At 46.1% G+C, this 14,365-nt stretch overlaps 1 protein-coding gene across 8 annotated transcripts in view; it reads left to right on the top strand.

Moving 5' to 3' along the window:
- Positions 1 to 14,365, top strand: part of shank3a (SH3 and multiple ankyrin repeat domains 3a) — a 557,029-nt gene that overhangs the window by 346,720 nt on the left and 195,944 nt on the right. For 7 of the 8 annotated variants that reach the window (XM_078419609.1, XM_078419607.1, XM_078419608.1 and 4 more), the window contains exon 14: positions 1,376 to 1,451. In XM_078419609.1, the coding sequence (XP_078275735.1) occupies positions 1,376 to 1,451 (76 nt within the window). The remainder of the gene's footprint in view (positions 1 to 1,375; positions 1,452 to 14,365) is intronic. The other variant, XM_078419606.1, reaches the window with a different exon arrangement.

Below are 14,365 nucleotides of genomic sequence, written 5' to 3'. Positions count from 1 at the left end.
TAACACTATCCTCCACACACTGGGGACAATTTACACATACACCGAGCAAATTAATCGACATACCTGTACGTATTTGGAGTGTGGGAGGAAACCGAAGATCTCGGAGAAAACCCACGCGGTCGCAGGGAGAACGTACAAACTCCGTACAGATAGCACCCGTATTCAGGTTGGAACTTGGGTCTCTGGCGCTGCAAGCGCTATAAGGCACCAACTCTACCGCTGCACCAGTTCTATTTCTATTCTTCTATACTTCTATTCCTTTTTTTTATTGAATCAGGTTGAGAGAATACAATGAGGTTGAACTGACTTTGCACTGAATATTGCTGGCATTCAGCTGATCCCTCTGGAATCAGAGCTTTGATAAAATTCATCTCTTTAGGCATACTTCAGGCAGAATATATATAGGATTTACAGAATTTCCAAGATGGTTTAAGCACGTGCAATATTTACAATTCACTAAACATACTGACAAAAGATCTCAAATGCATTTGGCCAAATCAGTACACACAATAAGCACAATGAATTTCCTCAGCAAATTTCCAGACTCTGAAATTCCTGATGAATGTTACTGATGGAATGAAAGAATAATATCCTGATTTAGCAAATATTCAGATTCAACAAATATTCAAAGGAATCATTTGTGATAGGTTAACTTCCTCAAGCAGTAAAATTCTGACAAAATAACTTTCTTGCAAAACAGTGCTGTTGGAATTTGAATGATAAAGAAGGAAATTAAATTGTATATTATATTTAATGTTACTTAAGAATATATTTTAGATTTATTCCTGTTAACTCAGCCACTACCTGACTTTCCATTATTTTCTGTCTTTCTGTTCCTATATGACATTGTGCAGTCTCTCTTCAACTATTGAGACTGAATTCTTGTCATTCAGTAAGGAGCATACACTTTTGCCATGCAAACCACCAGCTTTTCTGTTTTTCTATGTTACTGTGCTATTCAATTCCTGTATTTGGCTTATTTTGTTTCCCTTTTTAACTTTGTTTACATTTTCTAGTCTCTTTTTTTGTATTTTACTGTACACTGTTTTCATTATGGTTCATGTATTTTCCTCTACCTCCAATTTACATGGTCTATTGGCCTTTGTTTTTACCCTCTTTTTTTTAATACCCTGCTGTTTCATTGGGTCAATTTTCCTCTTGTTTCACTGTATTGTATTTTCTCATTCTTGCTATTTATGTATGTAGATCCTTCACTCTTAGTATTATTGTAGGGTCTGCTTTCTCCATTTTTCATAGGTTTATTAAGAGCTGCAATATTACAAATGCTTTCTGTGTTGATATTCTCAATATATCACCACTGTTCCTTTGCTTTCCACTATCCCATTCCCAATTTAAGTCTTCAACTTTTTTCCAGAAACTCGTGAAGACCGGACAAAGCGACTCTTCAGGCATTACACAGTTGGATCCTATGATAACTTTTCATCTCACAGGTAGAAATTTTCATTGACATTTTAGCCTTGAGCAAAGTGAAAAAAATGATACTGTGGAGTTTTAGCTGGTCAGTGATGATTTGTCTGTGCTATAGAAACATCTCTAGAGTTGCTGCCTTACAACGAATGCAGCGCTAGAGACCCGGGTTCGATCCCGACTGCTGTCTGTACGGAGTTTGTACGTTCTCCCCGTGACCTGCGTGGGTTTTCTCCGGGATCTTCGGTTTCCTCCCACACTTCAAAGACGTGCAGGTTTGTAGGTTAATTGGCTTGGTAAATGTAAAAATTGTCCCTAGTGAGTGTAGGATAGTGTTAATGTGCGGGGATCGCTGGTCGGCGTGGACCCGGTGGGCTGAAGGGCCTGTTTCCGTGCTGTATCTCTAAACTAAACTAAATCCAGTATTTACATAATTCTGGTGATGCTGAACTAGCAGATTTTCTGGACTATTGGATATTAATCCTATTAATATCCTCACATACTTTTAATTCATTTTTATTTTCAAATTTGGCAGTGTAGTATAATAATCTTTCAAGGGAACCCAGTAAATTTAAAGGAAGCATGGGAAACAGATACCCAATGAGTTTAAAACAAATGTGAGATACAAGGCCCTATGAGCCAGATGCCAAACCATCAAGAATTCTAAACAATCAGATACTAGATTGTCAGAATGTTATTGGGCTGGTAAATTGCCCAATAGGGCTGGTAAATTGCCATTAACGCATAATGGATGTTAAATTGCCAGTTTTTACAGCATTTGCAGTGTTTCTCTTCTCATGGTTTGAGATATATTAACACGTCATGGCACTGGTTTTGGTTTTATCTGTGTTTATCGAGTTTCCATCAAAGGCATTTCTGGATATTGAAATGGATAGTGGCATTTAAAAGGCTTTTAAATTGGCAAAGAACAGAGAATTAAGAATCATGTGCAGACACATGGAATTCATTTAATTTGGCATCACATTCGGCACAGACATCATGGGCTGCAAGGCCTTTTCCTGTGATGTACTGTTCTATGATTTGTTTAATTCCCATTCTGACCCAGGGGGTTGATATAGAGCAGGGATCTCCAAACTATGGCCCGCGGGCCACATCCGGCCCGCCACGAGATTTTATCCGGCCCGCAGCAAGCTCTTAGGCGGCGGGGACTGGAGGCAGAAGCTGCCGGCGAAGGTTCGCCGGAGAGCGGATCGCCACCGACCCAGAGCCGGGACAAGGCGAGAGATCGCAGCGCCCCCTCGCAAACAACAAACCCAAGGAAACTTCCCTCCTCGCCCCCGCCGCCACTCACCCCGGGGGGAGAGAGGAGGGGGGGAAGAGAGTCGGGGTAGAGGGAGCAGCGGGTGAGAGCGGGAGCGTGGGGAGGGGGAGGGTGTCAGAGGGCCCGGTGAAGGAGCGCCGCCACTTGCGGGGGCTACTCCTTCCCTCTCCTCTCTCCCAGCGCCAGCGAGACCTGTGTCGCTCCTCCATTCACTTCCCCGGCCCCGTCTCCCTCTAACGCAGCGAAATAAGAACAAACAAGTGAAACTTCCCTCCTCGCCACCGCCGCTGCCGCTCACCCGGGGGATGCGGGGGTTCTGAACAACAACTACACTTGTGTTTGTTCTTATTTCGCTGCGTTAGAGGGAGACAGGGCCGGGGAAGAGTGTGGAGCAGCGGTGCAGATCTCGCTGGCTCTGGGAGAGAGGGGGAGGGGAGAGAGAGGGAGGTGTTGTGTTCTTTAAAAAGATACAGTGAGTCCGACTGTGTTTTTACGCGAGTGTTTATTCAACCGCCATCTGCTCCGCCGGGCTCCTCCCTGTCGCTCTCTGATGACCCCCTACCAATAGACCTGTGTAGTCTTAAAGGCACATTGCAATAACACCACATCTCCCCTTTCTAGAATCAATCGGTCGACTGCGGTTGATTCACCAGACCTTAGAGGATTATTCTGCCTCTTTAGCTGGAAGGTCTGTTCCTATCTGAACTAAATTAATTCAACATAAGTACATGTAAACACATTGTCTTAGTGAAAAGGATTTTACCCTTTTCACTAAATTAGAAAAACATTTTTCTTTAGAAACTCTCTTTTTTTTCCACTTATAGTTCGACCTATCTGGTCTCACCACTCTTCTCCCAAACCTGGTTCTGGGAGTGGATGGCAGTTCTGGAATGTTCTCTTTTGGTGGCTCTGCTGAGCTCTGCTCTGGAATGTTCTCTTTTGGTGGTTCTGCTGAGCTCTGCTCTGGAATGCAACCCGGGAGTTGCTCTTTCATACCACCCCCACTCTGGTCCGGCAAGGGTTTCATGGGAATTAGATGGCGACGGTTTCGCCTGACCGTCCCGTGAGGTCCCTCCACGATGTAAGAGCGGGGGGCGGTGTGGCTGCCGATCACAGCTCCAGCTTCGCCTTGATCCGTGACCCACACTTCTTGTCCGGGAAAGAGCCTGTCGAGGCTCCGTGCACGATGCCGCAGGCAGGTTGTACCGTTGTGCATCTCTGATTCTCTTCTCCTTTTCCTTCCACGCAACCACTTCATTGTCGGGAAGAGCAGGATTCAGCAGGGCTGGAAGTGTTGGTACCGTAGTGCGAAGCCTTCTCCCCATAAGGAGTTGGGCTGGGCTGTACCCGTTTTGCAGTGGGGTCGCTCTATATGCAAGTAAAGCGAGGTAGGGATCCGCCGCTTTCTTCAGGAGACCCTTCACTGTCTTGACTGCACGTTCGGCCTCCCCGTTACTCTGAGGATATCTCGGGCTGCTTGTGACATGGCGGAAACCATACGACTTTGCAAACGCAGCAAAGGCGGTTCCGGCAAACTGAGACCTATTGTCTGTGACCAATGTCTCCGGAATGCCGTGACGTGCAAACATTGATTTGAGGTGGTGGATTACATCTGTCGACTTTGTGGGGCTGAGTGGAGCGATTTCCACGTATCTCGATGCATAATCCACTACCAGCAGGTAGTTCTTGCTTCCCAGCATGAACAAGTCAGCTCCCAGCTTTTGCCATGGTCGGCCTGGGCATTGTGATGGCATCAGCGGCTCTGTGTGGTTCTGTCTCTCTTTGCTGCATGTCCGGCAGTTGAGGACCAATTCGTTCAGCTGCTGACTTAGTCCAGGCCACCACACTGACCGTCATGCACGCTCTCTACACTTCACCACTCCCTGGTGACCTTCATGTAGTCTGGTCAGCACGTCGTTCCTCATAGTTGAGGGTATGACTAATCTGTCCCCTTTGAGTAACAGTCCGTCATTTACCGTGAGCAATGCTTGTTCTGCCCAGTACAGCCTGAGTGCCGGTTCACTGTTGCTATTCGTTGGCCATCCTTCCTGACACAGCTGCATTACACGTGCGCACACACTGTCCCTTTTTAGCTCCGCTCTCAACTCATCCAGGTAGGCAGTGCTTGCCAGCAGGTTCTCTATTATCATGTCCACATAGATGTTTGTATTCTCAAACAACTCCTTTTCGTCAGGCGTTTCCCCCATTTTCACAGGAGCACGCGACAGCGTATCAGCTGTCCACAGACACTTTCCTGGCACATGAGAAATAGAGTAAGAATAGCGCATGAGGCGCATCCGGAAACGCTGAATCCGTGGAGGGAGAGCATCCAGTGCCTGTGACCCCAGCAGACTCAGGAGAGGCTTATGATCCGTCTCCATCTGGAAGTGTTTACCGATGAGAAAGTTGCGGAACCTTTCACAAGCCCAGGTCAGGCCCAAGGCCTCTTTCTCCACCTGCGCGTATCTCTGCTCCGTCTGTGTGAGAGATCGCGACACCGGTCGGTCTCCACTCCTCATCCCATTTTTGGAGAAGTACACTTCCCAGGCCGTAAGATGACGCATCTGCTGAGACTTTGCATTCACAGTTCGTGTCGTACTTGGCTAGTACAGGTGGGGATACCAGTGCATTTTTCAAATCTTGAAACGCTCTTGCCTGGTCGACGCCCCACAGCCAGCAGTTCCTCTTTGACAGGAGGTCTCGCAGAGCCTTGTCTCTCTCTGCTAGTTGCGGGATGAACTTCCCCAGCTGGTTAACCATTCCGAGAAAGCTCCTCAGCTCACTCACATTGGTCGGCTCCTCCATCTTCCTTACAGCCTCAGTCTTGCTCGGGTCAGGACTAATGCCACTGGAGGAGAGGACATGACCAAGAAAGGTCACCTTTTCCTTCGACAGGTCACATTTGTCAATGTTAAGCGTAATGCCCGACTTTTGGATCCTCGCCAGCACAGTATGCAGACGAGTGTCGTGCTCCTCTCGTGTTTGGCCCCAGACCAGTACATCATCCATGTGGCAGACGATTCCCTCGAGGCCCTCCGTGACCTCTGACACCATCCTATTTTGAAAGTGTTCGGGGGCAGAGGCAATGCCGAAGGGCAGCCGCTTGAAGTAGTAACGACCGAAGGGTGTGATGAATGTTGTGTATTTTGCTGAGTCTTCGGTCAGGGGTATTTGCCAAAACCCCGTGTTGGCATCCAACTTGCTGAATATTCTGGCTCCAGCCAGCATCCCCAGTGTTTCCTCCACCGATGGCAGGATGTACTTTTCTCGACACACCGACTCGTTGAGGTTAGTGAGATCGACGCATATGCGTACGGCTCCTGTCTTTTTCGGCACCACCACCATGCCTGAACACCAGTCAGTAGGCTCTTCAACCCTGGTGATCACCCCCAGGACTTCCATGCGGGACAGTTCTCGCTCGACTTTACCCATCAGCGGCAACGGAATCCTTCTGGGTGTCTTCAATGAGAACGGTTGGGCCCCTGGTTTCAGCTTGATGGCATACTGCTGTCGTACCTCCCCGAGACCGCTGCATAGCTTCGGGTAGCTAGTCTTAAGTGTCTCTATGGTGATGCTGTCTAGCCGAACCACAAGCTCCAGCTTGCCGATAGCAGGCCTCCCCAGCAATGCAGTGTGCAGGTGTCGTGTGACGTACACATCCTCCATCACCCTTTTCTCTCCTTTCACCAGGAACAGCCCAGCGACGCCCACAACTTCTAGTGGACTCCTCCCGGGTCCCAGCAGTGGCTTGGTTGCTTTACGGAGGGTAGGTGGATCGCTGTCTCTATAGATCTCTTTAAACACGGTGTGGGGTAGGACTGTATCATCGGCGCCGGTGTCAGTTTTGAATGACACGTTTTTATCATTTATGTCGATGTTTACCATCCATGGCTCTCCATCGGCTGTGACGCTGCCTAGGAACATAACATCCTCGTCCTCTTCAACTTCCTGCACGGTTTTGGGTGATCTACACACACGCTTGTGGTGTCCCTTTCTCCCACATAAATGGCATTTCGCATCCTTTGCCGGGCAATCCTGCCTTGGATGGGACGGAGAGCTGCCACATTTATGGCACTGTACACTTTCCCCCCTGCTGTGTTGGGCGCTGTGTGTTTTGAGTTGGTGGCCATAAGCCTGGTGAGGTTTGTTTTTGGCACCTTTACTACTGCTCTTATACACTCTGTCCACAGATTTAGCATCACTTGTCTCTGTCCTGGTGTCACCTCGCAGAGAAGATTGTTGCCGTTTCACCTCCTCACTCTGCCTCGCCATATTGACGGCCTTTTCGAGCGTCAATTCTGCGTCAAGCTGCATACGTTCGGACAGCCGCTTATCCATCAGTCCGACAACAAGCCTGTCGCGTATCAGCTCGTCGTGTAGCACCCCGTAGTTACAGTGCTCTGCCAGCGCATATAACGCAGTGACAAAGGCATCCACTGTTTCATGTTCTCCCTGCCTGCGCATGTTGAACTTGGCACGCTCATAGATTATATTTTTCTTTACTATGAAAAATCATTGGAAGCCATCGGGCACCCCTATGTACGTTCCGCTTTGCGCTACTGTCAGGTTTAACCCGCGCAGAACATCGTCCGCCTCATCTCCCATGCAATAAATCAGCGTGTTAACTCGATTATCTTCGGAGCTGGCATTCAAGTTACCTGCCAGACGGAACCTTTCGAACCTCCGTATCCATTTGGCCCACTCTTGCGGCTTTGAAAAGTCGAAGGACTCTGGAGGCTGGATGCTAAATGTAGCATTTGGTCCTACCGGGGCTCTCTGTGCGTTGTCGTCTTGCATGTCGCACTCTTCTTTCTCTTTTGCCGTCAACGAGCTCCAAACGATAGTTGTTCGACTCAAAGTACACTTCACGCACCCTACAGGACTTCTGACACCATGTTGTGTTCTTTAAAAAGATACAGTGAGTCCGACTGTGTTTTTACGCGAGTGTTTATTCAACCGCCATCTGCTCCGCCGGGCTCCTCCCTGTCGCCCTCTGATGACCCCCTACCAATAGACCTGTGTAGTCTTAAAGGCACATTGCAATAACACCACAGGAGGGACCAGCACCCGCAAGTGGCGGCGCCCCTTCACCAAACCCTCTAACACCCTCCCGCTCTCACCCGCTGCTCCCTCTACCCCAACTCTCTCCCCCTCTCTCTCACTCTCCCCCTCCCAACTCTCTCTCTTCCCCCCTCCCTCTCTCTCTCCCCCAGTATTTTTTCTGTTTTATAATTAATTGTATACCTACAGTGTATATATATATATACCAATATTTCAAGCTCATTTTTAAAATTGAATATTATTTATTTGTTGCCATATAAACCTAATGTAAACTAACCTAATCTAACCTTACCTAGATTAACCTTTCCTAATCTAATCTAACGTAACCTAGTCTAAACTTTTTTGAGTTCATTAAATTTATAAAGCTCACACTTCTTTATTTATTCCTCTGGCCAGCAAAAATGTGCCAAATATATAATGTGGCCCTCTTGCTGAAAAGTTTGGAGGCCCCTGATATAGAGGATGTAGGAGTTAAAGAATAGGAAGAAATTGGGCAAGAGGCTGCATAGTTAACACTGCCTAATCTGAGTCTATTTACAAATAAACTCAATGAGTTATCAGGGGAGGGTTTCATTTATCTGTAATATAATTTGCATTCAAGATTTGTTAGAATTCTGGTTGATACTTCATTGCAGTACTGAGGAAGTAGTGCATTGTCAGAGGTTATGTGTTTTAGGAAAATATTTAAATTGAGGTCTTAAGTGGATGCAGTAGATCCCAAGGCACTATTTGAAGAAGAATAGAAATGTTCTTGCCAATATTCTGGCCATTATTAATCCTCAACAGTCTTCCTTGCTCAGAAACTCCAGCATGCAAACTGGCTGCTATGTATATTTTTGGAAGAATGTTATATAAATGTAAGTTAGTGCTATAACTTAGGTACAGTATACTTGAAATCAGAAGACGATTTTAGATGCTAGAAATATGAAATGAAAACAAAGTGCTGGAAGCACTCAGAAAATTAGGCAGTGTTAGTGGAAATCATTACAGGTCGAAAACCCTTTGTCAAAACTGGGAAAGACAGGAAAAAGGGTCTGTTTCAAGTTGCAGAGAAGTTGGAGGGAGCAATTAATGAGTCAAGTGAGAATATCTGCGATTAAGATCAGGGACAGCACAGTGGCATGCCTGTTAGTGTTGCTGCCTCACAGTGCTGGAGACCCGGGTTTGAGCCTAACCTGGGTGTGTATGCAGAATTTGCACGTTCTCCCCGTGACCGCATATGTTTCTGCTGGGTGCTCCGATTTCCAGTCACATCCCAAAGATGTGTGGATATGTTGGTTAATTGTCCTCTGTAAATTGCCTCTGGTGTGGATGGGTGATCGATATTCGGCATGGACTCGATGGGCTGAAGGGCCTGTTTCCATGCTCCAAATTAAACTAAACAGGGTTGTCCTAAAGAAAAGTAATGATTAAAGAATTGATGGTGGCAGTTAGAGAATGAAACAAAGGAACGGAAAAAAGATGGAATTACAGCTTTCAGACATGCCTAGCAGGTCAGGTTGTGCTCATAGAGATTAAAAATTATGAGCCAGTGTCACAGATGGCTGAGTTCTATTACAAACATAGTATCTAATACAAACACAGATAGTAAGTGACCAAGTTAACTGACATTGTAGTTAATGAATCCAGAAGGCGATAATGGGTCAGGCAGAATCTCTGGAGAAAAGGAATAGGAGACGTATCGGGTCAAGACTCTTCAGACTGAGAGTCATGGGGAAGAGAAACTAGAAGTATGAAAAGGTACAGAACAGATCAGAGCCAGCCCCAATGACTCTGGAAAGGAGGAGCCTTATGTCAGATAACACGATCCATAAATACGATCAAGTCAAAATCAAGTGCAATAGATAGAGAAAAGTACAAGATACATAATCTAGAATATAGTCCTCTGCATTGTCGTGCTAGGGTGAAGCTAAGGTTCAGGGTGGCACAGTGGCATAGCGGTAGAGTTGTTGCCTTATAGCACTTGCCGTGCCGCAGACCCAGGTTCGATCCTAACTACGAGCACTGTCTGTACGGTGTTTACGTTCTCCCCATGGATTTTCTCCGAGATCTTCGGTTTCCTCCCACACTCCAAAGAAATACAGGTACGTAGGTAAATTGGCTTGGTATAAGTGTAAATTGCCCCCAGTGTGTATAGTGTTAGTGTGCGGGGATCGCCGGTCGGTGCGGACTCGGTGGGCCGAAGGGCCGGTTTCCGCGTTGTTTCTCTAAAAGTAAAGAAGAAGAAAGACATCTCAGAATCGCCAGTGTGAAAAGTCTCGTCGTTAGGCGAATACAATTGAGATGGAGGGATCTGGGAGAATGGAATGGAGGTACAGAGTGCAGCCCATACCTGTGAACTCAAAAATGTTTTCTTCTGAAAACTATTGTGTTTGTTTGGTCAAAAGTGTGTAATCTCATCACACTACATATTGTGCCCTGCCCAATCATTTTACTTAGCTCCTGCGTGTTTGCGCCCTCTGTCGGTACCATTTAGCCATTGATAACAAAATACTCCATTTTCAAAGCTTACTCTGCTGGAAGGAACATAAAGGAATGATCACTCTCTGTGGGGAAAGAACAATTTGAAAACCACCTCAAACAAGATTTTCTTTGATGCAAAATTTACTTTTCACTTTTGCAATGCTTCAAATCTCCCGAAAGTTCAGAAACCTTGCACCTATTTAAAAATAAATAATTTGTAATTTGTTGACAAAGCACAGAAGCTACAAGCAGGTTTCTGTCGCAAATGTTGGGATACTTCATGCAATATAATGCATGGGAACAGCTTCAACAGCTGGAATCTGTCAGGGATTTGTGATTTTCAAGCTTTGCTACACATGTACCAGAGTTCTCAACTGGCGAGCATTTCCTCTTTGTAAATGTCAGTTATTCTGTTTTGAGCATCTACCATTTGGCAGCATTCTGGGACATTTAGCTAAATAAAATTTCCTCCCATTCTTTGTCGCATGGTAAACTTTACTGTTCTTTAAATGCAGTAAACATGTGGGAGCAGTTTTAATATTATTGCACCTTATTGTACTTTTTTTAAAACTTGGATGTCCATCCTCTGAGGAATACAGAATTTAGCATATCAAAAAAGATATCTTCAGTCAAAATCGATTTTATGTCAACCAGACCATTTACTTCTTGCCTCAATGCTTTTAAATTGATTAATATAAATGACTTGGAGCTAAATATAGCTGGGTTGGTTAGTAAGTTTGCATAGGGCAACACAATTGGTGGTGGTGCATTTAATGAGGGAGGCTGCCAAAGTATACAGTGGCATCTAGATCAGCTACTGAAATGGGTGTAGAAATGACAGTTGGAGTTTAATCTGAACATGTTTAAGATGTCAGAGGCTAAGGAAAAACCTGATTAAAGTTCATAAAATTATGAGAGGCATTGGTAGGGTTGACAGTCAGAACCTTTCCCTCAGGATGGAAATGTGGAACAATACTTTTAAAGTGAAGGGTGAAAAAAATAATTAAAGGATTTCACAGAGTGGGTGCCTAGAATGTGGAATTCTCTGCCTCAGAAGGCAGCGGAGGCCAATTCTCTGAATGCATTCAAGAGAGAGCTCGATAGAGGATAGCGGAGTCAGGGGGTATGGGGGGAAGGCAGGAACGGGGTACTGATTGAGAATGATCAGCCATGATCACATTGAATGGCGGTGCTGGCTCGAAGGGCCGAATGGCCTCCTCCTGCACCTATTGTCTATTGTCTATAATGCGCTGCCAGGAGTCGTGATGGCGGCAATTATGTTAGTAGTATCTAAGAGCGTTTCAGATAGGCACATGAATACGCAGAGATTGGAGGGAAATGGATCATGTATAAGCAGAGGAGAACTTGGCGTCAAATCTCAGCACAAACATTGTGGGCTGAAGGTCTTGTTCCTTTGCTGTACTGTTCTATGTAATTAGCATTCCAAATTCATGCTGCAGTGATTTTAATACACATAGGTGTTAATCGCTGTGCACATGAAGAGTGATATGATCGTGTGCCCTGGGTGAATGTGAATGATTCCTCAGCAGATCTAGATTTCCTTGTATTACTTCAGATATTAAGTTGCTGTCGACTAAATCTGCAACAAAGCCCTTTTTAAAAAAAATTTGTCTTGGATCTTATTGTCATTAGATCTGGATCTCTGCCATGCATTATGTTGTGGCTGGTGTAAAATTGTCTTCCCACACTGAAATAATTATCATACAGGTATCCTCCACTTCTCCAAACCGGAGTGGAAGGAAGCAAGCCAGTCTTGATCTTGAAGGACGAGGAAGCACGGTTCGAGACGGGTAACATCACCCCTAGCTCGCCGTCTAAAAACAACACCGATAGGGCACTGACTAACGAGGCTGGAGGGGGATCCACCGCTGGGGATGTGCACACATTCTCGGTGTCCGAACATGACGTGAGGAGGGCTCTGACGCGTGTGAACACAAGGAAAGCTGGAGGCCCAGATGGTATAGCTGGGCGAGTACTAAAGTCTTGTGCTACTCAGCTTGCTCCAGTGCTCACCACAATATTCAACCTCTCCTTGGCCAAGTCCGTGGTCCCTGCATGCTTCAAAAGATCCATTATTGTACCGGTGCCAAAGAATGCCTCTCCAGCTTGTTTGAACGACTACCGACCGGTGGCCCTCACCTCGGTTGTCATGAAATGCTTTGAGAGATTAATCAAGAACCACATCTGTGCCCTCCTTCCTCGCAACATGGTCCCACCACAGTTCGCATATCGTCCGAACAGATCCACGGATGATGCGGTCTCCCAGGTTCTGCACACCGCTCTCTCTCATCTGGACAGCCAGAAGGGGGGCTATGTGAGGATGCTGTTCATTGACTTTAGTTCAGCTTTCAATACCATAGTCCCCACCAGACTTGCTGAGAAGCTGCTGGAACTTGGGCTCAACACTCCCCTGTGTGCCTGGGTCCTGGACTTTCTCACCGCCAGGCCCCAAGTGGTCAAGATGGGGGAACACACATCTAGCCCCCTCACCCTGAACACAGGATCCCCCCCGGGTTGCGTCCTTAGCCCCCTACTGTACTCCCTGTACACACATGGCTGTGTGGCCAGGTTCAGCTCAAACTCCATCATCAAGTTTGCTGATGACACTGTGGTGGTGGGCCGGATCTCTGACAATGATGAGAAGGCCTACCGGGAGGAGGTGGCTGATCTGGCACTCTGGTGTCAGGACAATAGCCTCCTCTTGAATGTCAAAAAAACTAAGGAGCTGATTGTGGACTTTAGAAGGGCTCAACATCCAAGGACGTACACGCCACTGGAAATAAATGGGTCTACTGTGGATAGGGTGAGCAGCTTTAAATACCTGGGAGTCCACATCAAAGAGGATCTGACATGGACAACACACATTGCCGCACTGGTGGGTAAGGCAAAGCAGCGCCTTTACCACCTCAGACAGCTGAGGAAATTCAAAGTGTCTCTGAGGATCCTTCATTGTTTCTACTCTGGGGCTGTAGAGAGCATCCTGTCCGGCAACATCACAGTCTGGTTTGGGAACAGCTCTGCCCAGGACAGGATGGCCCTGCAGAGAGTAGTGCGTTCGGCAGAACGCACCATGGGAACTACACTCGCCCCCCTGCAGGACCTTTACATCAGGAGGTGCAGATCAAGAGCAAGCAAGATTATGAGGGACCCCTACCACCCCAGCAACGGACTGTTCCAGCTGCTACGGTCAGGCAAACGCCTCCACTGTCATGCTGTGAAAACGGAGAGGATGGTACAGAGTTTCTTCCCACAGGCCATCAGGACTGTTAACTATTATAACTCCAGGGACTAAATTTTATTTTCTGTATTAATTTTAATTTATATGCTGTAATTGTAACTTTTTTTTGCACAATCTGCAGGCATTGCCACTTTCATTTCACTGCACATCGTGTATGTGTATGTGACAAATAAATTCGACTTGACTTGAAAGAAGTTATGTGCTCTATCAGCAAATTGGTTGTTGCCAGTGGTGTACTTATTTTGATCATAGATTTGCAGTTGCAATTGTTGTGTAACTATCCTGATCATATAAGTCTGAAAATTGTTGGTGTAACATTACCAGCTGCTGAACCTTATGGCAACCTTCAATCCTATTTACACTTCATACAGAATTGGTTGTATCTACACTTAAAGCACCTTCAGCATTCATCAAAATATATTTTTGTACATGATGGCTACACTCTGTATTGTACTTGTAATACTGCAGCAGCACTTTTCAGTCTGTGCCATGATATGGTTGACAAATATTTAATGTATTAATGAATCGAGACGTATGGGGAGAAGGCAGGCATGGGTTACTGATTGCGGATGATCAGCCATGATCACAATAAATGGCAGTGCTGGCTCGAAGGGCTGAATGGCCTCCTCCTGCACCTATTTTCTATGTATTTCCTTCTTACAACTTGGGCTCCCAGCTGGCTTTGTGTTCAGATTCAGGTCATTGCACGAGGGTACGATGAAATTCCTTGTTTACGTAAAGCTCACAGAGCAAACAAATGATAAATGCAATGACAAGTGCAGAGCAGCAGAATGAGGCAAGACTGCTGAGCAAAATTGGAGGATGTTACCAGGACTTGAGAGCCTGAGCTGCATGGAGAAGTTGGGCAGGTG

Source organism: Rhinoraja longicauda, chromosome 23, assembly GCF_053455715.1.
Source record: "Rhinoraja longicauda isolate Sanriku21f chromosome 23, sRhiLon1.1, whole genome shotgun sequence".
Classification (NCBI taxonomy): domain Eukaryota; kingdom Metazoa; phylum Chordata; class Chondrichthyes; order Rajiformes; family Arhynchobatidae; genus Rhinoraja; species Rhinoraja longicauda.
Note: the sequence above shows the minus strand (reverse complement) of the source record. Positions and strands in the feature narration are given on the sequence as shown.